The sequence below is a fragment of the Haliaeetus albicilla genome, chromosome 2, assembly GCF_947461875.1.
Source record: "Haliaeetus albicilla chromosome 2, bHalAlb1.1, whole genome shotgun sequence".
NCBI classification, from domain to species: domain Eukaryota; kingdom Metazoa; phylum Chordata; class Aves; order Accipitriformes; family Accipitridae; genus Haliaeetus; species Haliaeetus albicilla.
The window spans coordinates 668,967-696,357 of record NC_091484.1 but is presented as its reverse complement, the minus strand read 5'-3'; the positions used below and the strand labels follow the sequence as shown (position 1 = coordinate 696,357).

At 51.0% G+C, this 27,391-nt stretch overlaps 1 protein-coding gene across 4 annotated transcripts; it reads right to left on the bottom strand.

Moving 5' to 3' along the window:
• Positions 1-19,014: 19,014 nt before the first annotated feature.
• Positions 19,015-27,113, bottom strand: SLC35C2 (solute carrier family 35 member C2). 4 transcript variants are annotated; one of them, XM_069800612.1, is made up of 9 exons: positions 26,908-27,113; positions 26,672-26,822; positions 25,308-25,371; positions 25,012-25,084; positions 24,658-24,826; positions 24,289-24,372; positions 23,881-23,945; positions 22,945-23,074; positions 19,015-22,798 (listed from the first exon to the last, which is right to left on the bottom strand). In XM_069800612.1, the coding sequence occupies exons 1-9, from the start codon at positions 27,022-27,024 to the stop codon at positions 22,677-22,679; spliced, it is 975 nt and encodes a 324-aa protein (XP_069656713.1). In that variant the 5' UTR covers positions 27,025-27,113; the 3' UTR covers positions 19,015-22,676. The 4 variants fall into 4 exon arrangements, with proteins under 4 accessions (XP_069656713.1, XP_069656698.1, XP_069656722.1 ...); XM_069800597.1 differs by having other exon boundaries at positions 23,770-23,945; positions 26,908-27,111; XM_069800621.1 differs by lacking the exon at positions 24,289-24,372.
• Positions 27,114-27,391: the final 278 nt, after the last annotated feature.

Here is a 27,391-nt window from a genome sequence, read left to right as displayed (position 1 = left end):
GCGTGTGGGGTCAAGCTGAGGCACACGCCTCAAATGGAAAGCAAACTCAGAGCCTTGAGGGTGGCCCCAGAGATGGCAGAGATGCCGGGTGCCTGCCCTGTGCTCCTCCATCCACCTTCACTCACTGGCAGCCAGCAGAGTGGCGAGGGGCCAGCAGGGCTGTGCGTGCACCTCCACACCCCCTCCACTCTGGTTAGGATCCCAGGTTAGGGACCAGGCTTTGCTGATGTGACAGAACAGGCAACCACAGGCCAAAGTCAGGTGGAGACTCCCTTTGTGGAGCTTAGAGGTCCCTCCTGGGGACGTGGCCCATGATGGGCACGGGCCAGAGTTGCTGGGAGCGTAATGGTCTGCATGCCCAAGACGCAACCCATTCGCAGACAGACTCCTGTGCAAGGAGCAGCAGTGCTCAGATACTGTCAAAGCAGCTTGTGCTTGAGGCACTCTAGCCCTCAAGAGCCCCGGGGCCAGTAGTTGCCCCTGAGGGGCACTTCGAGAAATGCCCCTGAGGCATTTCAGGGATTCTGGCCTGGTGCCAAAACACCCAGAGTGGCCACTGCCTCCCAGATGGTGGGATCTTGCCAGCACCTTTCAAAGCAGAGGATTAGAACAACTCTGATTTGGCCTTTACTTACAGATCCCAAGGAGCCAGCATGCAAAATATCGTATTGATGCTGGGATCATTTCTCTCCAAAAGGCCATCTGCTGCCTTGCTGGAAGGAGTGTTAAAAGAGCCAGTGGAGATGGCTGGGCAACACCTGAAAAGGAGGATCTATTCCTGAAGATGGAGTTTGGGTCAGACCACAGCCACCGTGATCTCAACTCTCCTGCCCTTCACAGTGATCAGAGGTGGACAGAACCAGAGGTGGGATCAGAGCCTCACAGCACCCACCTGTGCAAATGAGAGCACTCCCACGAAGGTGTCTGCAGGGCTCCAGACACAGTCAAAATGGTTTCCACAGGGAGCAGCAGAAGTCTGGCCCAAGAGTCCTTCTAGTCCATGTTGTGTCTCCAGAGCGGCCAGGAGCAACTGCCTGGAGCAGAACAGGGACAGGGCAAGAAGATGTGATACTCTTCCCGACACTCTCCCAGATTCCAACAATTTTAAGCTCAAAGAGACACATGCCAATTTGCACCCAGTCTTTTCCACAAAGCTATCCGAAGCAGGATGCCCCAGGAGCTAGCGTGCTGCCAAGGGCTTCAGAGATGCCCATAACAGCCTTGCCTCAGCTGACAGGGCCAGACAAGCTGCATCCCATGGCAGGGACTCCCATCAACCTGTTTTTAGCAGCTGTAGCAACCTGCATTCACGCATGAGCTGTCTGGTTCAGCAAGCCCACCGGAGTCCACGCTGGTAAGTGTGTGTGATCAGGGCAGAGCCCACCAGGCACCCTAGCCCAGATGCGGATGCCCCACACACCAGGTCCCATCCAGCTGCTGCCTCGTCCCTCATGGCTCTGACTGCACGGGGAAGCCCAGGGCTTCCAGATGGGCACCAGGTGAGGAGTGCCTGCCGCAGCCTGGTCCCATGCCAGAATAGCTTTCTACCCCTTCATTGCCACGCTCTGTGTGTCAGCTGCAGCCCCCACTCTACACCCAACTGGCTCATAATTTGTGTCATAAAGACAGAGTTTGTTCAAATGGCATTACTAATTAGTATAGAAATACTATTAGCATCATTAATGCATTCCAAACAATTCTGCACGTTGGCACCATGTGAAAGCAGCACTGGTGCAGAGATCAAGGTGGCAAAGCCAGGCCAGGGCCCAGACTGAGCCCAGCTCAGTTCTGCCCTGACGCTGCGCAGTGAAAACAGCATCGTCTCTACCCCAGCACTGCTCTCCCTGGTACGGCAATCAGTAAGAGTTGGACCAGGACAGATTTGTGTCAGTGTGTGTGCAAGCACACACATGTATGTGGTAGGGAATCACGATGACAGAAGCTACCCAGCACAGGAATTTCAGGACAGGAGAGGGAAACTGGTAGAAAAGAACTGAGGTGGGGCATGGGGGTAGCAATAAAACAAAATGTAAAGTGGATTAATTATTTACTGCAGGAAACAATTGTGAAGTCACTTACTCTGGTCTGTGCATCCTAAATAGGGTCTGCAGCATTTCTCAAATCTCTGTAGTGTGCCGAGTGATTTTTTTACAATTGGATGCATGAGGCTGGGGTAATCTTGTAAGAGACTCCAGAAGATCAGTTTAGTATTGATCATGTGCTGAATTTAAAGGCTTTCCACATCCATCTGCTCTTGCCACTCAGGTGACAGCTCAGCTGGGACCTGGGTGCTCACTGGGTGCCTGCACCCAAGAGCCACCTCATTTGGCTGCACCCTGCGGCTGGGCTGATGCACAGCAGTGTGAGGGGCCAAGGCATCACACTGGAGCTCAGTTTATGAGCCAGCAGAGCCACACAGCTGCTCCCCACTGAGCCTTTTGATGAAGTCCCCCCAATGGATCAGTCTGCTGTGCTTCTCTCATCACTCGGGCCAGCTGGTTGTGGATTGTAGGGGATCATACACTCACCTAACAGGGGCAGCAACTGCCAGAGACCAACAGAAGAAGGGTAACAGGGTATAGAGAGCAGTTTGCACAGACCAGCGCCTAATGCCAACACCCTGCATCAGGGTGACAGCACCTGGCACGGTCCCCGAGGAGGTGCCAGCTGCCACTGCAGGGCAGCCATAGCACCTAGACCTGTTCAGCATAGCCCTTTGCCAGCTCTCACATAGCTGCTGCCAGGAGCCGTTGCCTCCTGCATGGAGCAAACAGTTGGCCTTGGGCACGGAGGAGGGGACGCTGAGCACCTGGTACTTCTCTGGATGCTGCAGACAGGACTATGAACTGAACAACCCTTCCCGAGCAGGCAAAGACCCCTGCAGCCCCCTCGTCTGGCAGGGTGTGATTGGAGCACAGCTGAAGCACTAAGGGCCCTATCATAGGCAGACCATGCCAGCAAGAGCCGGGAAGATCTCCAATTCTGGGGAGACAGGGTGACAAGAAAAGGCACACAGAGAGACAGAGCACAGGTAGGAATACAGAGGGAGCAGGACCCCTGCCCATGTCTTGAAAGAAGTGTCTCCTGGGGTTTGCCTTGGACCCTGGAGGTCTTCTAGGCACAGGACTGCAAAGGGTGAGCCCGGACTCCAGAGACAATGGCCTGGCAGCAGGATAGTTGCTGTGACATGCCCACAAATGTGACAGCAAGAGGGAATTCAGGCATTATGCTGAGGTTTTAGTTTTTTCTTTTAATAATATGCAAATTGTTATGAAGTCATGAAAGCTGTGACCCATGCTCTCCAAAAGACAACCTGCTTTATGATGCTAAAATATAAATTTATGAAGTGTTTTTTGCAAAACAATACAACTTAAACGTATGAGAAATCTACTGATTTACTGAAACAGGAGATGTGCAGGGTAGAAAAAAAATGATTCTTCCAGGTCCACGTTTACTTGACAAAAGACCTATATTCAAATAACTCTTAGAGTAGGTCACTGGCATTCTCACAGAGGTTGAGTGGCTGAAAGTAAGGCTACAACATAAAGAGGCCCTCTTAATCAGCAGAGAGAGCAGAAATCGTATGGACATGCTTTAAAACATCAGACGCTTCTTCAAAATCCCCAGGCAAAAATTTGAGTCCAAAAATCCATTTTGCAAAGCTGCCAACTGGGGTGAAGTGGGGCTGAGCTGCTGCTGCCCACAGGCGAAAAACTGCTGAGAGGCAAGCACTGTTGACACAGGGCACCGTCCAGTGAGGACCTCAGTGCAGTATACCTGGTAGGTGCTTAGACGCAGATCTTAAATCCAGACATTGATAAGACATCCAATTCTTTTGCTGTTGTTGCTGCTGCTGCTGCTGTTGCTTTGTTTTCAATAGCTGCAGCTAAACATTTAACCTTTACATTGATGGAATGACCTAAACATGTTCTTCCAGGCTCGTCGGCAGCAAGGCTGTCTCACAGCAAGCAGAGAAATGCCTTTCCTTTCAGCCTGGCAAATCAATACACTGTGTGGCTGGCGGACTTGCAGGTGTCCCCTGCTCAGAACACATGGAAGGGTCTCAGAGGTGGGATGCAAGCGTTTCTCCGGGTTGCCAGGTCTAACAGAGGTGGGCACGAACCTCCATCTTCTTGGCAAGCAGGAGAAGAGCAGCTCACAATTTGGAAGCCATGTAGTTATTCCAGCTGGGAGGCTGGCTCTAGCTGCTGCTGCCCAAGCCTGTGGCTCTGCCAGCAGCTGAGGCACTTATTCAGATGGCACAGAAAGAGTTACAGGAAGGAGCAGCAGAGTAATCGCGTGTTAATACGGTCCCATGTCTTTTATTACTCTCAGAGTATTAAATTGATAGCTTGGTACCAAAGGCCAGAAGTGTCACCTCTCAACAAGATGAAATCTATGTAGCCCGTGGACAGGGGAAAGCCGCAAGATTTATAAAGGCATCCATAAAATTAACATTTGGATGAGCATGTGGGAGAATAGAGACCATGAACTGCAGCACCAAGTTAGTACGTACCTGCCGTCCCTGTATTTAGAGCCCAGCAGACACCATTGACTGGGTGCATCCTCCTGCACTGATGCCTGGCTGAGCGGGGCCCCACAGCTGCTCTATTGCCAGGAGGGGGCTGCCAGGGAGCTTTCAAGAGATGGTGGCATTTTGGTAGTGCCGTGGGGAGTGAGTGACAAGGGCAGAAACAGGCAACATCCCAGATCTCCTCGGGGGATGACTCCCTGGCCCTAGTGGTGGGAGCATCTCCCCTGGGTTTGGCTTAGACCAGACAGGAGGGCTCAGACCCTCTCTCCACAGCCCAGCCTGTGCTGTCTGAGCAAGCACCGAATACGTCAAGGCAATGGGACCTGGAGAACATGCTTATCCACAGATCAGGCAGCCCAAGTTATGTACTGTTGGGCCAGGAGCCATGAAACGGTGACCCCAGGCACACCCCATTGCCCCAGAGGGGCCAAGAGGCCCTGAGAAGACCTTGCCTCTGGCTTGCTGCTCCAGGACTCCATCCCACCATCCACGTGCCTGAGGGCTGTCCCTCGGCACAGCAGAGACACTGGGCACCCAGCAACCTGGGAGCTTTCAGGGTGCACAGCAAGGTGATTATGTCTGTGAGCACATCACAGTGCGGTCACAGGGCAAAGGGACTGCTGGCACATGGGCCTGTTCAATGTTCTGTTACCACTGCTGGTAGAATCAGGGTCTGGTCATCTCTGGGCCTCTACCCTTCCTATGCGCAGTGAGGGCAATACTCCGGCCCTGCCACAGAACTAGGGACACCACAGACCTGCTGGGATAGCATGGTGCTCAGGACCAGACACTTACGCAGACCGGCTGGTCCTGCACTGCACAGCACACACTTCTACATGTAGACACCATGGCATGTCATAACTGTGTGTGTGCTCAGCTGCATGCCATGCGTACTGTGCTGCAGGCTCACACACCTGGTGCACTGTCCCAACGCCCAGTGCAAATGGAGCCACTGCCACTGCTGCCTGCAGTATGACTGCTTTGCAATTAAAGGAATGAAATGTTTATACAGGAGTAAATCTGTGTTAATGAGATGAATCCTGCTCCCGCCGCAACAGGCTCTAAAACAAGGCTAGGAACTTGGGGGGGAAGGGAGAAGGTTCAAATGTGCGCCGCTCCCAGCCAGCAACTAGGCCTGGGAAGGGAAGTGGGGAGGGAAAGGGGAGCAAACTCAGTCGGCTGGCGGGTTGCACGCAGGAGCCACCAGTTCTTTGATTTCCCTGTCTGGTTCCCCTCATATGGAGTTTGCAGGAGAGACCAGACCATTGTCAGGCTTGCTCAGGCTCAGGAGGTGCTTGAGCTGTTTCCTTCCCTGGGAAGACACTGTGCCTGGCTCAAAGATTTAGGAAGAGCATGAGCGATTTGGACACCGATGCTGCCACAAAGTGGGGACACACTGCTTTGGGCCCTTCCACCTCAACAGCCTGTCCAAAAAAGTCCTTTGCTGAAGCTAGCACCAGGGGCTATGCAGGAGGAAATCCCTATGCAGGTCATCCTTGCTTTCCTCTGTTCCTCAGAAACACTGCACTAATCCCTGTCACCTGCCTACACGGGAAGCCACGGAGACACAGAATCCAATTAGCTTGAAATCCTGCTCTCGCTCCCGCGCAGCATCTCCTTCTGATAGAGCTGTGGAGCTGCAGAGATAAATGGTGCATTAGGATTCCACTGGGGTCTGGCAGGCAAGGATGGCTTTGGAACTGCAGCACCAGCCCAGGGAACGAGTGAGGCACCAAGTGTCCCTTTCCCAAGCCTCTCTCTCCACCTCTGCCTCATACCAACTCTTTCTCCTTGCTCGTCCTGCAGCAGCATTCCCTCAGCCGAGCCTGGCTGTGCAAGGTGAAAGCTGAGGACTGGAGCTAGAGCCAGCAGATCTCCAGGCTGGCTTACCTACCACAGGACCCTCACTCCTCGCAGGGGGAGGAAAACCTCTTAGGGGCTGAATGGCATCAAAGTCTCTTGGCTGCTGGAGGTGGCCAAGGTGGCATGAAGCACAATGCCAGGGCCCATCTCCTCACCGCTGCAACCCCCCAGGGCACCCCTGTGGCCGGAGGCCCCTTCAGCACCAGCACGATGCTCGATGCTCGTCACCCTCAGCTCCCTTGTCCCTCCTCCAGCACGGATTGGCCCTGTGCGGCTGGCTCTCTGGAATGATCTGCGGGACAAAGCAGGCTCAGCCCCATGGAGGCAGCGGGGAAAGAGTCTGAACCAGGTAATCCTCCCCTGGACAAGCTCAGCACAGCCTCCAGCCACCGCCCAGCAGAGTACAAGGGGTAACTGTCGCTGACTCTGTGCTACACCCTGGCTGTGCCTGTGGCAACAAGTCTCCTGTGCCTGATGGTACCACAGCCATGCCTGCTGTACTCACGGTCTTCCTTGCACCTACAGTAAATTACCTGCTTTGCATTTTGCAGCAGCAACTTAACAGTATTAATTCATTGTGTTCTGTCTTTAACAAACACCATTATCATATCAACAGCCAGGATTATGCAAATCCTGCGAAAGGAATTATTTCTCTCCCCAAAGTCACCTTGATTTATCAATTTTAGCCCAAAATGAAATACAAGTTGCTTTGGATAAACTGTTAAGCACATGACCACATCCAGGGGGCTGTGGTGGCCCCATAGGGCAAATACACATCCAGGCACAGCCGTGCCCAGCTAGGTGACCCTTCATATCCACAGGTGACACAGGGGCAGCTCTGTGCGGGCCCCCACCAAGACCACTCCTGTGCCAGCGTGCAGGTGGACCTGGACACTAAGGAACTGGGCCCTGGACCAAGAGCTGGGGAAACAATCCCCTTGCAAAATACTCCTGGGATAACTCCATGGCTCCATTCCCCAGGCACACGGCCACAGGGCAGGTCTGAGGCTATGCAGAAGCAAGCGGGGCTGGAAACAAGGAAACTTTCCAAAATTGCATTAAGGATTGCTCTGTGGGTGCCACTGGTCTGCCCCCATCCCTGTCCCTACTTTCCATGTCAGGCTGAGCCTGTGTCATGCATAACAAACTGGTGTGTCCTCCCATGCAAGTGTGGATGCTGGTAGGGATCAATGAGCAAGTCTGCATCCCACTCCAGGAATTAGCTCTTTAGCAGGATCCCCAAATAACATAATGCCTTTGTCCGTAATTTTTCTTTGCTGTAGAGATAAAGGCTCTCCACCCCTCTGATGCAGCTAGACCTGGCTGCAGTTGCCCCTCAGCATGTAAGGAAACACTTGTATAATTAAAGGTAACCTTTTTCCCATTATTTGTCAGCAATTTGAGTCAGTCCTTCAGCAGAGGCCAAGAACAGCACACAAGTAAGAAGGGAGGACTTCTACTCTTCTGCAGGGCAGACAGCAAGCCTTTGCAACCTGAGCACAGCCTGGTCTTGCAAGAGGAACCAGGCCCTTGGCGAGGGCTTTGCCCTGATGGCCAGCAATTACTTTATGCATTCTGGCTCAGTGCAGAGGGGCTATTCTGAAAGACAGTTCTGCTTCAGATTGCATTAACCATGGATGGTAGCTCTGTAAGAGCAGCAAAAATCTCCTCAATTAGTTCTAAATATTTTTTATTTTCAAACTCAATGTGTTCTGGCAGATGAAGAATCAAGAGCAACAACCATGCGTTGGAGCAGCACCATGACTGCAAGATGGTGCATTGAAAAGCCATTGACAGGTGTACACTGACCAGCTCTTGTGCTTATGGCTCATGCGTAACTGTAACAGAGATGGGAAATTCCTCCAAAAAACCATATTGTGACAGAGACAAGGATGAAATCAGGCACTGGCAACCTGCGGTAAATTACAGATCAGTAAAATAGAATTATCCCCAAACCAAACCCTGGAAACAAAAACCTTAAAAGAAATCCCTGGCACTATGCCTGGACACCCACAGCCAGCACACCCACACCCCTGGCTGTGGTCTACAGTCTGCACAGCGTGAAAATGTTCAATCTGCGTTCAACCTAACCTGCTCTGGGCCGGGTAGCGGTGAACCGCTCAGGTTCTGTGGGGGCACCTGGGGCCAACGCAGAGCTGGGTACAGGCTGGCTGGTGCTTGTGGCGTGGGATGTTTCAAACCACAAACAGAGACTGTGAGGAGGAACTGAAAGAGTCACCTTGGCCATCCCAGGACAGAGCCTGAGTGCTTATGGGAGAGAGATGCCTCCACCTGGCACAGCAAAGACCCAGGCTTCAGGCTGCTCCTAGTCTCACAGAGAGTCGTTCTCCTTCCTGCTCTGATGTGTTCAACCTGGTCTCTCCTTGATCTGTTCCAGCTACTCCCATCTTCCCCTCTGTCTCCCCTCCAGCTCCTCACCACCCGCTCTCATTTCCAGTTCTGCCTGATGTCTTCTGATCATTTCACACCTTCACTCATGCTGTCCTAAACCGGGCTCTGCCAGGCCACCACTGTCCTCGCAAGGTCAGAGGGAAGCTTGGAAAGAGGGACTACATCCTCCTCCTGGTCTTGAGAATCCAAAGGATGAATCTTCCCAGTTGTAGCCAGTCCTGCCCACTTTCCAGATGGGACAGTCTCTCTCCACAGACACGCACCCTCTTGGAGGCAGCCCCTGCTCTGCTGAGGATGGGGACAAGGGAGGGCAGAGGCTGGGAAGGCTGGTCCAAAGGTAGAGCACAGGAAGAATGCAATGGCAGAGACAGAAACAGGGAAGGCAATTCAATTTTCAGAGGCTGTCCCACCAATTCAGCTCAGAGAGATGATAAGAAACCCATTTCCAGCGATAGGCACCCTAATCCCCAGCCATCCGGCATTTCCATTTGTGAGAGGCACTATTTCCAACAGGGAGGCATTTTCCCATCTAGGTTTGCTAGAAGGGACAGCAATGGATTAAATACCAATTTTTCCAGTGCTGTTTAACTCCTTCTGTGCCTACTCCTGCCACTTACGCAAGTGCTGGATGTACAGGGCAGCGGAATGGCTGCTGCACTGTGCCCTGGAGCAGGAGAACAGTGCTGGGGGCCTCTCACAGGCTTTTCCCAGTGGCCTGCATTCTGAAGAGACAGGGAAGAGAGGAAAAATTGAAATGCATCAGCAGTGCAGGCAGAGCAGCTTAGATTGGGAATTTATTATTGCTCAAGGCAGGACTCTGAGACTCAACTGTGGGCCAAGAGTCATGCAGCGAAGCTTACATCCAGTGTTAAAACCATTAGATAGGTCCGAAGTGCTGCAAGACCGACTTAAAACTACATTTGCAAGAACACAGGCACATAGAGAAAGAAGGAAGCAGACCATGCAGTGATGGCCATGCCCTCCCACATGCCCACCATGTGCCCCACATCTCCACAGTTTAAGCATTGTGGTGCAGGTTACTGGTGAGAAGAAAGGCAAAAGCAGCACAGATGCAGCAAAGAGTGCATTGGCTGAAAGGGACTGACTGGCGCAGAAGCACATACAGATCAGTGGTAGCTAATCTCACTCTCTTCAGGAGGGCCATTCAGCACTGGGCAACAGCTGCCACCTTGAACCTGTTGTGGCTTCCCCCATCGTTATATGCTGGGGGTGCTCAGGGCCAGCCTCCCCAAGGATGGTTGGTGCCTGTTCCCAGCAGTCCTGGACCTCGCTATTAGCAATGGCTGTCTTACAAGAGTCACCTAACTTCCAGCACCAGGGAGGACTTCTCCCGCCACTGGGAAGCTGCTAAGCTACACCATTCCTTGGATGCCAGCACAGTCTTTCCCCAGATGCCTGGGGCCGGCCCTCTGCGCTTCCACACCCCATCCCAGCCCTCTTCCTCATTCCACTGCCCTCACTCTGTGCTGAGGATCTCCATTTTCCCCTGTTTCCGGATATTAGGGCTTCTACCCACTATCTCAATCAGCCCTTCAGGCAGCTGAAGGGCCCAAAACTCCCAGCCCTGCTTCTGTAGCACAACTGATTGCCCTGGCGTCCCACACAGCAGCTCCCTCCTCCCTCCCAGACATCAGACATAAAACTCTCCCCACAGTGCAGGAATAAAGCCCGAACGTTCTGACTTAGCCCCTCCAAACCACTCCCTTGACCCGTTATGAACTGAACCAGGGAGTTTTGTTGGAAAGGGCACCTGCAGACAGCTCTTGCCTCACAAACTGGTAAGGCCCCCGGTGCAAAGCTTGCTCCCACCCCTCTGCATGGCTCCAGCACCAACCACAACTGTCCATTCATCGCCCACTAAACAAATGGAAATTTAAGGGCTCACGGCTCTAAAACACAGAAAACAACTCCCTGTGCATTTTAACGGTGCTGTAATTTATTGGATCAGAAATGATGAACGGCAGCAGAAGGGGGCTGGGCCTGGCGCACAGGGGACTGCTGATTCAGTGGAAGCCAAAGAGAGATGCATAGCTGAGGGGAGAGTCTGGGAAGGCTCCCCCAATTGTTGTTGCATGGGGCTGGGGGAACACCACCATCTACAAAGACCAATTCCCTCCCACACCTTGCTACCCCACCATTCAGTGTAGGATCTGTAGTAGAGGCTTCTGGAAGAAGCATTCATGTGAGGAAGAATAGAGTTGAGCACAATGCCAGCTATGCCTGTTCTCTGTGCTCCTGAAAGGCACACAGTTATGCTTCCCATGCAGCCCTTGCTGGTGGTTTTGCAGATTCAAGGCACAAGCAAGAAATGCAAAAAATGCTTCAACCCTGGGGAAAGAGGAGCACCTGGTGGAAAGACAGAGAGTAAACACGAGCGTTACTGCTCCTCCCCCATGTAATCTCCCAGCTCTGGAGTTTGAGCTGTATTCAGCAGTAATTGAAACCAGGCTCTTTAACACAGGTGCCAATTACTGCCTGTTAATGCAAGGAGCTCTGATAGATAAAGCAATTACCCAGCTCCGCTAGGCTAGAAAGCACGAGATGGGATGGTAGGACTATTTATGTTAGCATGGGTCTTGCAGGGCAGCTCTGTGCCCCAGCAAACCCTCTTGTGGTGCTCGACAGGACAAGTTCTTGCACTCATGCCCTCCAGCTGCACACCCCCTGCATCTTCACATGAGCTAGCAACGTGCCCTTGCTGCAAAGAAGGGTAATGATATCTGGGGGTGCCCAAGGTAAAGTATTGCCAGCAGGTTGAGGGAGGTGATCCTTCCCCTTTATTCGGCACTGGGGAGCCCACACCTGGAGCGCTGTGCCCAGTGCTGGGCTCCCAAGTACAAGAGAGACATGGACATACTGGAGGGAGGCCAGCAAAAGGCCACAAATATTATGAAGGGACTGGAGAACCTCACATATGAGGAAAGGCTGGCAGAGCTGGGACTGTTCAGCCTGGAGAAGAGAAGGCTTAGGGCGGGAACTTGTCAATGTATACAAATACCTCAAGGGAGGGTGAAAAGAGGACAAAGCCAGGCTCTTTTCAGTGGTGCCAGTGACAGGACCAGAGGCAATGGGCACAAACTGAAACACAGGAGGTTCCCTCTGAACACCAGGAAACACTTTTTCATGGTGAGGGTGACTGAGCACTGGCACAGCTTGCCCAGAGAGACTGCAGAGTCTCCATCCTTGGAGATATTCAAAAGCCGTCTGGACGTGGTCCTAGGCAACCAGCTCTAGGTGGCCCTGCTTGAGCAAGGGGGTTAGTCAAGATGACCTCCAGAGGTCCCCTCCAACCTCAGCCATTCTGTGATTGGGATCTCTGACCATCCACATTCCTTGTTTTCTGTGCCCAGGTTCTCTGACCTTCTTGGCCAGCTGCCTTTCCCTGCTCTTCTCTGCTCAAAGTCCCCTTTTGTTTGCATTTCTGGGGGTGATCTGGCAGTGAGGAAGGTGGATGATCTAGGGGTAGTGTCATGATGATGGGAAGAGGACAATTTCCAGCAAAAACCTGCTGCTCCTTGGTCTTTTATCCTCCAGTAACTGCTGACCTGGAGTAACAGCGCCTTGGGAGAACCTCAGTGGGTGATGACAAGAGGGTTGACCTACCTAGGCCAGCATCAAGCAGAGAGGAAATCAGTCTTCCATGGGACCATGTCAGAGTCCTTTTTGCTCTATACAGAGCACCCTTTGCCTCCCGACCACCCTCCGTAGGAGATGTGCTGACAGCAAGCTCAGAGACATGGATGGGGAGCAACGAGTGGGAGCAGGCTGGCAAGGTTCCCCCCTGCATGGCACTGAGTCAGATATGGTGCCCACATCTCTAAAAGGATTTTGAAAAAATGGAGGATGCGCAGAATAATTACAAATGTGATTTGGAGGCTGGAGAAAACATTTGCCAGGGACAGAATGAAAGAGTTCAGTCTGTTATCTCACCAAAAAGGCAGCCTGATTTGATTATAAGCACTTCACAGAGAAAAAAATACTTGGTGTGAAAGAGCTCTAACTTTGTTAATAAAGAAGGCTGGAGCCTGTAGTCAGGCAAAGTGTAAATAGGAAACACAGCACTGGGCCATGCTACCTGAGAAGTGCCATCTGCTCTGCCTCCTTGCATCTTCCACCCTGTCACGGAAGATACATCAGCTGAGAGACACTGGGTTCATTACAGGCAAAACAGAATAATGGTATTTCTTACTTGGAGTTTCACAGGGGCCCCAGATAAATGAATGGTCACTTCAGGCCCTAAAAATCTATGAAACTGCGGGCAAAAGCTACAGTCAGTACTGCCTAAGGAGGCATCCTTGATACCTGCAAGAAACAGGGAGCTTCTCTACATGATGTCCCCATGTGACTGGACTGCAGCAGGAACAACCCCAGGCATCCCAGGTCTGCAAGCAGCCATTAGGGACAGACCCAGGAATGTCAATGCTTCCCAGTTTGGCCTGCCTCTGCCCAAACCCACGACGGGCAGCACTACTACCTGGGATGGCTGCTGGCTTGGGCAGGGTCACCCCTGGCTGTAACAATGCCTCGCTTCCCTGTGAGGCTGGTGCAAGGAGAGATACCAAGAATATCCCTCTCAAGCCCTCTCCCTACATGTGCTCTTTTCTCATTGCACTGTCCCTACTGCCCACACCAAAGTCCATTGGACTGCCAGTGCATAATTGCCTCCCCTGGCCGCACCACTGGCTGGGGGAGTGCAGCTGCAGCCTCTGATCCAAGTATGACTGGAAGAGTGAGGCTGCTGAATGAATCAAAGAGAACAGATGTACAGGAGTATCAGACCTACAAGGGGAATCCAATCCCACCCCGCAGATGTGGGGTCAGATGCGTGACCACTGAGGGAGGCACTGGCAGGTTAAGGACAAGTGCCCGGGGAGAGACAGGGCATATGGAGAGAACTTGAGCAGCATCAGAAGGAAGCCTAAGACCTGTGTCCCAAGGCAGAAGCTATGCTGGGTTTGCAGGACTCATTCTCCACACAGAGTGCTGGGCAGGAACAGTCTCTATCTCCACAGGATATGCAGAGGCCAAGAAGAGGTTCAGGACCTGCTGTACATAACCTAAAACCTGGGATAGTCCCTGCTTGCAGAGCCTACTAGCAAGACCAGCCTGCCCAGCCTGTGCCTCTGTCACAGTCTGGACAACCATCAGCCCTGCTAGCACAGCGACAGAGCAGTGCACTGTATGGTCTTGCAGCCAAGCCCTCCTGTTTCAGTCCTGGCTCCAGTGTCACCAGCCCTAACTTACCAAAAATTGCAAGTAAAATCCTCCAAAACCACATGAAGTTTCTAAAACCATGCCTGTTTTCTTTCCTCCCTAGGGGACTTGGAGCCTTCAAGATCATTGAGATCTCCAGTCTCTGTTTTTCCCCCCAATCTGGTTTCTAGAGCCCAGGATCTTGTTCCCGACCTACCTCAAAGCTGAGACTCTCTGTGGATACCAAACTCCAGCACCTGGGGCTTGGATGGTATCACTGAAGATTCACAAGCAGGCTGCAGTTCCTCCCTCCAGGGGAAACACCCCCACAGTGTCCATGCCAAGGCAGTAGACTGAAACATGTATTGGGGCACCCCTAGGGCTCTGCTGAAGTGCCTCCAGGATCATCCTTGGCTCTCTCACTCTTCATCTGAAAAGAACTTGGGCATCTTGGTAGACAGCACCCTGAACACTGTGTGCACTGGCACTAAAGGCAACTAGCAGCACCCTACACTGTATTAGAGGAACACAGCCAGTAGATCAAGGGAAGTGACTATCTCTTTATACCAGTACTTGTTAGTCCCCATGAAGTAATACTGCATGAAGTTTCCGCCCCCAGTACAGGAATCTGTCAGTACCTTCAAGGAAGCCATTTGAGGAGACAGAGCCAGGCTCTTTTATCAGTGCTCAGTGGGAGGATGAGAGACAATGGGCATAACTATAAAGACATGCTCAGACCAGATAAGGAGAAACATCTTCCTCATGAGGACAGTCAAGCATTGAAGTAGGAGTCCAGAGAGGCTACGCAGTCTCCCACCTTGGAGGTTTTCAAGACCTGCCTGGATGAAGCCCTGAGCAACCTAGTCTGATCTCACAGTTGACCCTGCCTGTGTAGAGAACTGCTGAAGTCCCTTCCCACCTGAATTATCCTGTGCTCTCTAACTCAGCATAGGAGGAGAGAGAGTCTCTTAGCTCCAAACTCACAGGGCAGGATGAAGCAAAATGTCAGCTGCCTGCATCAGCTACACGGTCCCCTCCCAACACATTTGCTGCCCCCCCAGAGCCTGCCATTCAGGACAGCTGAACGCTTGCTTCCCCACTCCCATACTTTCAGAGTCCAGGAAGCGCCTGCTTGGCCAAGGCTGATCAATCTCATCTTCTGACACAGAGGGAGAATTCAAGGCTGCAAGCAAAGTGCTGTGCAGCACACAGTCTCCAACACCTGGCACCAGCTCCACCTCATTCTCCCTGAGGAGTTCCACTGGAGACCTTCAACATCCACAAACAAAGCAGCAGCTCCACAGGATAAAGGGACATAACACCTTCCAGCTCCCTCAATACAGGTGAATTATGTCCACATAGCAGGAGGGTCTGCCTTGCACAGGGTGGTGGAGGAGGTGCTGAAACATGAGGTTAGAAGAATTACTAGGCTGAGACCAGGAGAGTGGCTCTTAGCATGTTCATGATGATGGCTCCAATTAGTGCAATTACAGGGCTTGGCTGCATCTTTCTGCTTGTGATTTTCATTAACAATTGCATGGTCAATTCTGCTACTTTTCACTGGGCAAGCAGCCAGAAGCTGGCAGCAGCCTCTGCTCCTGGCAAGGTCCAGAGGGAGGCCAGGCTGGCAACAAAGGCCCAGCCAGGCATTCAGATGTCCTGGCTCCTGACAACAAGACCACCATATGGGAGAAGGCAGGTGAGTGGGTGGCACAGCTACCTGACCTTGTTGGAAGAGCACACTCCTCACAGGAGGCTTAACTGCACTCAGCACAGCTGGTCCCTCAGCAGAAAATACCATCACAAACACCACCACTCTCCTAAGTGCCAGACACAGCTCAGTTTTGGCTGCATCACCTTTCCTAATGCAAAGCAAGACAAACAGTTCACCCCCAAAAGATGACTCCCCAAGCAACTGCAGGACACAGAATCTCTCAGGTTAGCATGACCCCCAGAAAGTAAGCCATTTCCAAGTACAGGGTGCAGACTAGGAGCAAAGGTTCTTTCAATCTCCTTGGACCCCACAGACCCAAGGCTGCGAACATCAAAACCTGCATAGCCCAATGATGAAAAAAAAAAAGAGCCTCAGTGCAGAAGCAGGGGTATAGAGTTAGGGGCAATTATTTGCCACTGCAAAGATCGTAGATGAATTTGAGTCCTTAACAGCCCCAGGTTGGGTGGTAACCAGCCTTCCAGTCATCTGCACCCCAAGCTCCCCTTTCCCCACCTCACTAGGCACCAACCACAAAACACATAATAAAAACTACAGAGATGTTCAGCTGAAACACAGGACAGCTTGAGTCAGCCCTATTGCTGGGCACCAGGCTCTGCCTTGCTACTCCTGCACGTTTTGGAGCCAGACTGCCTTTCCCACAGTAAGCTTGCTGATGATACCTCATTTGCTGGGCAGGACTGGAGGAGTGCAGAGGGGTTTGCAGGTACACTTTCTCCTTGCCCTCAGGATGTTTACTGTATTGAAGTTTCAGCAGGAAGCCAAGCATCTGTTCTTAAAATAAAGAGGTCTCCCAGGGGAATGGGTAGGGGGGCAAAATCAGCACACATGTAAACACCTGGTCTTACAAGCAAGAACAGTATGCGGAAGGAGTGCAGCACCTCCGAGACTCATTCAGCTTTGCTTCCGCCAGTTAATTAGTTCAAACACCATCAATATTCAATCACGGCCCTCTATTTCCTGTGTATGGCTGTGTGTCAATGTGTGCACATGGGCTGGCACAGATCGGGGAAGGCCTGCACGGTACGAACGTACGTGTGCGTGTGTGTGCCCTCCCCAGCAAAGGGGCTCGTGTGTCTGTGCTGCTGCATGCACACACAGGTCTCCTCGCAATATGACACTCTCCACTCTTAAGTCCTCACCAGGCAAGCCTCGGAGCCAACAGCTCTGGCCAACAGGATGGCTGCACCTCACTGCTTTCAAGTCAATCTTTGTCCATTTCCCCAAAGTACCAACACTGCTTCCCCATTTTGTCATCTCTATGCCTCACCTCTGCGTCTCCTTTAATCACAGCCTTGAAATTTGTGATGGAGAACCAGTCTCAGGTCACTGAGGGTGGTGAGTTTCACTCACCACAAGTCGTAGGATTTGCCCATCTTTCATCACGATGCTCCTGCCAGTGCTAAAGGAGTGATGCAGAGCAGACAGACACTGGATGCGGGTGAACAAAAGTGGAGCAAGTAGATTTTGGACCAAGAACAGCAACATTGGCACAGGGAGTGTGGGGAGCTGGGAACATACACACTGTGCTCCCTCCCTTGCAAAGTTTAGGCTCTCACCAGAAGCTGTTACAAAAGCAAGATAAACCCACAAACAATAGGATCCTTTCATTTTCCTTCTACGTTTCCCAGGCAACACCAAGCATTCAACAACAGTTTAAAGTGCAAAAGTCCCCTCTGTTTGGTCAGTTAACGACAGGAAGATGAAGACACTTAATTAAGCAGAGCTGCTCACTACTTATTGTTTGGTAACCCCGGTCAGCAATGACATTTATACCCAACACTACCCTATTTTTACATGCAAACTCCTATGATGGAGCTCTGAAACTCCAGTGGAGGTGCTTTTCCATTCTTAAATTACGGCTCTACAGCTACCCCTGCACACGTGGCTGGGAGTGCATGACAGCACCATGAAGGCAGGTGCGCATAGATCTCAGCAGGAATGCTCCAGGCTAGAGAAAGCAATTTAGATACAGAACTGTTGCTCAAACACGCTGATGCACAGATGCTAAAAGAACCCCCAGCTGCGGCAGAGAGGCCTCAGTAGACCCTCAAAATTGGTCAAGTTGCATGGTTCCTGATGGGACTCCAGGAAGATCTTCTCTTCAACCAAACGGCAGGACCATGTCTTTAATGCATAGCTGGACACATATGTTTAGCATTCCTGCTTTGGTCACTTATGGAATGAGGTGCTGAAGGGTGAACAGTGTCTGTTCTCACCTCTTTGTAGCATGCTGGGGCTGGCCCATGAGCCTTCACCTCACAGAGACCCGACTCAAGGCTAGTACGCAGATAGAACGCTGCTCGTCATACAATTCTTGACCTAGCTGTTCAAGTACAAGCTAAAGGAACAAAGATTCAGTGGCTAAATCATATGCGAGGTGACTTGAAGACTCCTAGCACTAGAAGACTCCCAAAGCTATCAGGGCTCAAGAAGAAATTGCATTTTCCAATTATGCCCACCCAGGGGCTTGTGCCTTCTCTCTCTGATGAGTTACCATGCAAATTTTTCCATGCTTCAAATGAGTCCCGAAGATGCTGTGAAACAGCTGCCCCTTCCCACCTTATTCTAGCAAGCGTGACTGAAGCTAGACCTTGTGATTCTAACATTCTGGAGCTTTGGCTAGCAGGGAACATGCTACCCCAAATGATGTTATTAAATCAATGTGCCATTTCATCTGAATGGTAGGAGTAGTTCTAGCATAAAACAGACAAAAAAGGACTTTCAAAACAGTCAAAAAGCCATGTACACATTAAGTTAACCTCCCACAGGTATGCAGGAAAGTGTAACTTCTTTAGGTTCTCCATCAGGATATCTGACCCCAAATTTTCCAAACACAACAGTTATTTAGAGTCTAAACATCCTTTGGATATTCTGATTCTAAGTTCTGTGTCTTGGCCAGTTTCTCAGGAACAGGTCTTCGCTGCTAGTTCCTCATACGCTATCCCTTACAGCCTGAGAAGTTTATCATGAGATGTTTGATGCAGACTACTGTCCATCCTTTCTACATTCTTCTTCCTGAACATCTGCTACTGAACTCACCATGTACATCTAGCAATTAACCTTGCACCCAACACCATTAACTGATGAATGTACCCCACAAAAGCTAAAACATCCATAAATAGAGATCTAGTTGCTACTCTTTTTCCTTAAATCATCTAGAATAGGGAGATCAGATTGTCAGTGTATGTTCTCTTTCCTTTCTTTTTACAAAAAGAAGGCAGAAACGAATCCTCAGGAATAAAAAAACCCAAACAAAATGTTTTTACATTTTAATTATTTTAAAGCATATCAGAATTTAAAATTCCAACACTAGGTGCAAAGGCAATGACCTAAAGTCCCTGATGCTGCAAGCTCTTAAGCTCCACCCACAGGGTAGAATGAAAAGGTAAAGTGAAAGGTGGAATTGAGAGGACGGGAAGCAACACTGCAGTTTTCGGAAACCCTTAGAGCATTCTTTCTCCTGGGATTCCCAAGTCTGTCACCTCTGCTCCATATGCCTGTGCAGAAGCATCTACCATGCTGAGCACAAGTATTAAACATGACTATCGGTATCGCCTGGCTGGTATAGCACCTTCATTTTACACGTATTGCAGCAGGAGTAAGAGGGATATCGGGGACACAGCCAGCTGTTCAGCCATTTCATTTCTTGGGTCCAGGACACAGTAGGTGCTTGGTCAGAAAGAACCACTTCTACACACAGTCCAATTAACATTTGATTTGTTTGACACTGGGTCTGCTCTAGTCCTGACCTTCTGATTGAATTTTTGGGATAAAGGCAGAGTCCCAGGTAAAGCCTTCAGATTGGTGACAGCACTGCTGCTGCCAGCAATCCTGCCAGACAAGACATTTTAAAGAAGAGGTCCACACAGGAGCTACTGGGTGCTTACTGGGAGCCAAGAAGCAACTTCCTTCCTGCACTACTACTAAAAGAAGCTGGGACATAGAAAGTCAAGTGTTGGAAGGACGAAGGGAGAGAGGAGCAGCAAAAATATGGATCCTGCCTGTTCTGCACACAAGGAGTCATGGCATCGTCAACTCTACCCTAGTGAGGTTTCTGCAGAGAGAATTGCACAGGGAAAAGTCATATAAAGACTGCAAAACAGCAATGCTTTCCCAGAAGCAGAGGACCTTGTAGCTTAAGAGTCCCCGGCAGGAATCCTTGCAAGACCACCTTCAGCAAGTCCCAACCTGCCACTAAGTGAAAATCTCTTCCATCCTAGCACTGCAGACCCAGAAAAGCAGCAGAAGTACTTCGGCACGAGCTGGATTAGGGCCTCCTTGCTGTGTGCTGATCACAGAACCACCTGCAGAATACACCCTACTATGAACCTCCTTGCACCGCAAGATCCCTATCTGGATTTATGAGGCTGGGGCAAAACTTCCTGCATAAAGGCTTTTAAAATTTGTGAGCAGAAACAGGACAGAGATCCTCTGTTGTTCTTATCTGGATACTAGAAGGAACTAGAATAGGATACTTTCCAAGACAGAGGAATGATGCCCAGTCAGTCTCACAGGCAAACTGGACTGACTATCTGTACCATATGCTGTAGCAAAATCATGAAGCAGTAGACACTTTTATGTTCTCATTTCCAGGTTTTTCTTATCTTTATCTCTGAAAAGAACAAAATTTTACTGAACAAGGAAACAGACATCTACCTAGCCTCACTGGCAGCAAGCAGCTGGAAACTTTCTAGGGAAGGGTGCAGAACTAACTGCTTGTCCCAAAAGCTGTTCTGAGCATCCTTCACTGGAGTGAATGACAGTGTCATATTTGCTGCCAAAAATTTGTGTCTAGATCAGAACTGCTAAGTGTGGACACTAGGTTCTAAGGCATGCCCCTCTATCTTAAAGAGGAAACCAGACTGGAAGCAACAGACTACAGGGCTCTACAGTTCACAGGCGCTTGCACTGGCGCAATCAAATTTCATCTTCAAGCACCGTATGTGGTGCAAATCCTGGCCTGTGAACAAAGTCACCTTTACCTTGGATTTACAGGGACCTGAAGTCCCAGTCTGAGAGTTACACAGTAGAAGGATGCCTGAGGTTCAGTTCTAGGAGAGTGGAAAGTGAAATGCAGAGCAGCTGCCGTCTTACTAAACACAGATCACATCAGAAAGCATCATTGCCCCACATCAAGTACACAGTATTTAGTGCTTGAGGCTTACACCTATCAGTAGGGTAAACAGGGTGAATCCTGCTGGAAGCATCACAAGCCCAAGCTATTGGAAAATCCAGCTAGGGACAGACCAAGCCATTCTCAGCTCCAGGCATCCTACTTGATGCACAAGATCCCTTGGTGTGCCAGCCTGGCCTGGAACTGCTGGTTCAGTAGCTTTACATGAGGTAGTTGCACCACCTGCTGTCTGCTCCGAAGCAAGTTATCAGTGTCTATTAGAACATCATTAAAGATGACCATTATTAACAAAAGTTTTCTTCTTCAGAACCAGTTTTTTGCAGGACATGCTCTTGATTAAAGTCAACAAGAAAGACTTCATATCTGAAAACTATGAAGCAAGATCAACAGATGGACAGTCTAGTGAAAATGCTTCAGGTTCTCAAACAGAATATCAGAAGTTCACTTTAAAACCCAGCTCCTCTCAGAAGAAAGATTGCCCTGTTATCCCTTTGGGAAGTGCTCTCAAGTGATTTCCACTCCAAAAGCTAGCATTGAACAAAACTTTCAAGGAGGCAAAAACTCTGCCATGCAAAAAACCAGCCACCCGCCCACCACTACTTGTGGCTTAGCAGAAAGAAAAAGACGCATCTTATATCCTGCACCGTTCCTCTTTCCTGGACAAGGCTGCAGCACTAACTGATCCAATCCAGTGGGGCAAGGAGGTAAGATCCCTAGAAAAAAGCCACAACACTAAAAGTCTTCTTAGGATATGGTGTCTTGTTCACGCATTCCACAAGTCAGTATGCTCTCTTGGCTGGCACAGATATATGACGACAGGTTGCAGGAAGATCCTCCTAGTCCTAGAGATCAAGGATCCTGTTCACGGGCAAGTATTTTGTGTGCCAGGCCTCAAAAATAATTGGGCACGCAATTGCAAGGTCAGTGTGGGTCTAAAAGGAAAGGAGTTCAGAAGACGAAATGACCTGTGCTTGATGAAGCATAGGTGCATAATGTACAGACAAAAGGAAATAAGAAAAACAGTTTATTTAAAAAAAACAAAAAATCCCCCCCCCCCCAGATACCCACATACTTTCTGATAAGCTTATTGCTCAAGCTAGATCTCCTGTGATACTGCTCTCTCCCCTTGGCCTGTAGGGCCAGAAGTACTCATGCACCCCCGTTCTTCCTCCAACCAACATCATTTAGCTATATTCAATTGGTCCCAAATACCAGCATGTAATTCTCTCCTTACTATGCATACAAAACATGGAGGTCACCAAGCACAAAGGCTCCTTCTCACTGGGGGACAAGTCTATGGATTTACATACAGTCACCTGCTCCCACCAAGATGGGAGTCCCTACTTAGTAGAACCATAAAGTATGGGAAAGTATATCTACCTTCTCTTTTGAAGCCAAAGCCTAAACAACACTAAAATCATCCCTGAACCACTCAGCCTGCAGTCCAGACACGTCAATGATCATTCTACTGCTTGTGGTCTACACTCTCAATGTACAGCCTTCAGGATTCCATAATAAGCTTTCTATAGCATTTCCCAGTCTCACCACACCGTTCTACTTCCACTGAACCAGGGCTCGTCTTCCAAGTTTGCTCTCTGTGAAAGAGATATTGCCTGTCTCTTGTGCAGCATCTACAGATCCACACTGTAGTAGCACAGCAGGACTCTCTCACCAGGCCCTGGCTCTCCTTTAGGTGGTCACACAGACTCTTGGACCTTCCTCCTAGGTAGCTGTCAGGCAGGTTTGGTAAGAACAGAGCAGGGGGCTTTGTGCTTGATATTCCGTCAGTGTTGCTGTGGGGTTTCAACATCCTCTTCCTCCTCCTCACCACGTTCAGTGTGGCGCAGCAGCAGCTCCAGGTCAGGGTCAGAGCTGGCCTCTTTGTGCAGCTTCAGTGCTTTTTCACCTGCATGCAGACAGCCCATTTAGTGACGAACTCACTAAAGTACCCATCAAACCTGGTGTTGGCAAGGAGCTGGAACTAGACACAGCTCCTAGTGAAGCTACGAGAATGCCTACAGAGAAACAGAAAGGGATTTAAACCAGAATCACCTTTGGAGTTCACAGCTTTAAGAATGACATGAAGGGAGATTCCTGACAGACAGACGGCAAAGCCCAGCCAGTTCAAGAGACTGAGGCGGTCTCCCAGCAAACGTGTGGCGAGGAACAAAATGCAGATTTCCTGTGGAAACAAAAAACAGGACAAGTGGCAGGGCAGGACCCGAGGAGATATGCATGAGAGGTTTTACAGCTCAAGCCTAGATCAAGATGTCATGCTGCTAATTTCCATGCATTCTTCCATGCGCAGAGAGTTCTAAAAACAGTATCTAGAAACAGAACGAGCTGTTAAACTGGGATGTGGGATTTTAAGTCCTCTGACTGCATAGCTTGGTTACATGGGAATCCTGTGACTTCTGGATCAGACAAATTTCATGTGTCACCATTCAGCTCAAAAGTACATGTGCTGGATTCCTCAAAGGAGGGAAGAATGTGCCAAACTAGGTTAAAGAGGTAGCTCAAACCAGTCGTTTGTTCATATCCAGGTCTGATGCAAGAGCATGTCCTTCTTACCCCTCCTCCCTCCCGCACCATCCGTTGCTCATGAGGAACACATGTTTTAGTCTATCCCAGATCCCACCAAACTTTGGACCTTAATGGTATTTTTTATAGAATGGCCACTAGTCTCTGCCCCTTGCTGTCAGGGACCAAGGGATTTCACTGCAGAGACTGCAAGGCAAAGCATCAAGGTCCGGTGCAAGGAGAATGAAAATAACAGGAGATGATTTCTAAGGCTCTAAGGAAGTTCCCACAACACGAGGCCCATTAGGGATGACTTGGTACTTGCCTTCTAGTATTAGCACAGGAACCATGCCTTACCTTAAAAATGCCAGCAATGGAAAGGGTGAGGCTAGATGTTCTGGAAACCAAGAGGAACTCAGAAAAGCCTAGACCAAAGGCAAGAATTCCACCCAAGAACAGCTTCCCTACCAGAGAGAACAGCATTCCTGCTTCATGGAAACGGAAGAGCTTCTCTGATATGGACAAAGGCAGGCCTAGGAACAAGACAGTGAGTAGCAGAGTACCTTTCCCAACTCCCAGGACTCCTCACAACAAGATGGGGGTGGGCTGCTCACATTCCAATATCAGGAGGATGTGAAGCCAGTTCTTCATAGCCCTTAATTCCACAAGTGTGGCAGGCTACTATCCCTATGCACTCTTTAATGTTCTGCCAGCATAAGGTATATCTGGGTCCTTATAATTCCAGGTCTCTACCCACTTTGTAAAGTTCATAGCTGTTCAATTATCTCAGTGAAGGATCTCAAACAACAAACTGCTAAGCAATCTCCCCAACCACTCTATAAAGCTATCCTTGCTTTCTCTAATTAACTCACGCACCCTCAAACACCGCAAAGAGTGGGAAGAGCCCCAGGAACATGAGCGGCTGCAGGTGAAACATGATATCAATGGGGTTCTGGAGCCCTGAAAGAGGAGAATCAATAACAGACCAGATAGCAACAAGCCAGAGAATAACATAGCTCCTAGAGCCTTTATTAGTACCATTCCTAGACATACATCTTGTAATGCCCATGCCTGTGCTGCTGCAGATGCCAAGCCACCTTCATTACTGATCAACAGATAACCCCTGCCCCAGGTTTCAAACACTGTCCCTTACACAAGTGTTTTGTTTCTGCAGCAAAGGCTACCACCTCCTTATTCCCCTCCCCATTACCAGCACCACCGCCCACTTCCTAACACCCTACATACCCAGTTCAGCCTTCTGCAGAAGTATCTGCGTGAGAGTCCAGCGAATACCCCCAAGGAAAGAGGCACACAGCACCAGCACAAACCCCTGTGCGTTGAACTGTGTGGACTTGTAGGTGAACATGAAGAGCCCCCCAGCGATGAGCAGAACCACCAGCAGCAATGTCACCCGCTGGATGAGAACAAACACAAAGTCACTACAAACTGCTGGAGCTGAACAGAGACAGACACCTCCTTTCTTTCAGATTCATCCACATAATTGCATTCTTCCTCTACTTTTATGTTTCTTGTATGTGTACTGCCTGTTTCCCTGGGCCTGACCTTCCCCTTCCCTAAAGCATTGTGTGGGACCCTTACCACTTCCTCCAGCTTGAAGAGCAGTGAAAAAAGCAGGATGAAGATAATAGCAGAGGATTTGGTCATCGTGTAGCTGTAAGGACCAAAATACACTGTCAGTCGCCTCCCATGTAGTCCTTCCCAGCAAAGTACTATTAGGAACCAGATCACCCACTTCTGTGTTGCTACCAGCAAGCTATCATAGACCCTGCATGCCAACCCCACCGAGCCATCCACCCATTCAAGAAACTGACCCTGACAAAGCACTTTCTAAACCCCACCAGAAGGCTTCGGGGGAAGATCGTTTTTGTACTCACAGGGAGACAGTGACGTATAGGAAGCTCCAGTTACTCAGCCCAATATCCAAGGAAGTTGACAGAGCTAAAGAATCAAAGAAAAAAATCCTGAAGTTAACTGTCTTCAACTACATAAGAAAAAAAATCCCCAACCAAAACAAAACCCTGCTACTTGACCATGAACATAGGGAGCAGAGCAGACCCAGGTAAAAAAAACAACCCATGTTTTCCTCAGGTTAACTTTTCAGGACCAACATAGCTCAGATATCCTCAGCTCTTTATGTTTCTGTCCTGTTCCCTGTGATTTAAGTTGGACTTAGCACCGCGCTCACCGAACATACACTATGCAAAAGTGCAGAAGTAACCCTTGCCCTCCCTGTGACTGAAAGCCATCACAGATTTACACAAGGTCTTTTTCAAATATGTCAGAGCATGATAACTGGCAAGTATGAGGGCCAGTGCAAGAAGCCTGAAGAAGCGCGTCTGGCAACAATCCTCAGCACACATCCTTACTCCTGGTGCAGCTCTTGTCACAGTCTATTCTCCCTTGAATATAAGCTTCCTACCATAGGAAACAGCTTTACTGATCCAGTGGCATGCTATGCTGAAAGATAGCATTGCTACAGATGAGGAAAAGGCATTTTTCAAGAAACCATAGGGCATGTTATGTAAGGTATTGCAAACCTTGCCAGAGATCTTAAACCAGATGCTGCTCTGTGGGAGACGGTAGGACGATGACTGAACCAACCTAACATACAGCCAAAGAACTGCAGAAGTAGCTAGAGTTCTGCACTCCGAGTAGGAGCTTCACTCCTTGGTCTCAGCTACAGCAGTTTGGTGTGTCATGTACAATGAACTTCTGTATCATAAAGACCAAGTTCCACCCAGAGAAAGCTCCTGAAATAACGTAAACGCGTGGCTTGACACCAACGTTAAGGAGAAAAAAATAACTCGCAGAGACAGCTTACGGAGGTACCGGACGAGATTCTCACGTGCCAGCGGCTCCTTCGGAAAAGCAGGTTCAGCACGGCCTCTCCGTATTCTAACTAGTTTTTGTCACGACCGATGAAGAGAGCACGTCTAAACCTTTAAGTAACCCCCACCCGTGGTAAGGAAACGCACGGGACGCCCGCGGGAGCAGGGCTTGCCGCTCTCCCCCCGCCTCACGCCCACCCCAAGGGAGGCGGCGAGCGTCCCGCTTGCTCCGGCCGCTGCGGCGCGCCCGGCCCCGACGGCCGCCCCAGGCGGCGGGGGGGGGACACCCGGCCCGAGAGCCCGCAGCCCGGCGCGTCTCCGGGAGAGGCCCGGCAGGGCGGCCGCCCAGCGCCCCGCTCTCGCTCCCCACCGCCGCGCCCGGCCCCGGCCTCCCTCCGCGCCGGCCGTACCTGCGGGGGCCGCCCGGCGGAGGCAGTCGGCCCAGGAGAGCGCGGCCCGCGGCCGCCCGGAGCGGCAGCGCGCCAGGGCGCGGGCGAGCGCCGAGAGGCCGAAGATGAGGAGGAGGTGCAGCAGGGTCACCAGCAGCGGGAAGGGGAAGCTCTGCGGGACCGACAGCCGCCGTCACCGCCGCCGTCACCGCCGCCGCCCGCCCGCCCGCCGCCGCCGCCCCCGCGCCGCCCCGCACCTTCATGAGCCACTTGTTGTAGAAGGTGATGCCGATGGAGAAGCCGTAGTAGAGCAGCACCAGCGGCGCCGCCAGCGCCGCCCGCCCCAACGCCGCGCCGCCCGCCCCCGCCGCCATGCGCCCCGGCTGCCCGCCGCCGGCGCCGCGACGGGGGGAGGGAGGTGGGGGGCCGCGGCGGGGGAAGGAGGCTGCCGGGGGGAGGGGGGGGGCCGCGGCGGGGAGGGGGGAGCGGCGGCGGCGGCGGCGGCGGGAGGGGAAGCGGGGTGGCGGCGACGTCGGCGGGGGGCGGGAGACGATGGGGGAGCGGGGCGGGGCCCGCGCCGGTGACGTGGCCGCGCGGGGCGGGGCCTGACCGGAAAGAGGCAGAGGCGGCGGCAGGCAGAGGAGCGCTATTGGTTATTATTGGAACTCGTACAAAAGTCGGGCGGCGCGGGCCCGCCCCGCCCCGCCCCCGGCAGCGGCAGGCCGGCGGCCCCGCCGCGGA

Coding starts and splice junctions, on each gene's coding strand:
- SLC35C2 (XM_069800597.1), bottom strand. CDS start 27,024: ATGGCGGCGGGGGCGGGCGGCGCGGCGTTGGGGCGGGCGGCGCTGGCG. Junction 25,372..26,671: donor CCGCCGGGCGGCCCCCGCAG/GTACGGCCGGCG, acceptor TTGATTCTTTAG/CTCTGTCAACTTCCTTGGAT. Junction 23,946..24,288: donor ACTCTTTGCGGTGTTTGAGG/GTGCGTGAGTTA, acceptor TCTTGTTCCTAG/GCCTGCCTTTGTCCATATCA.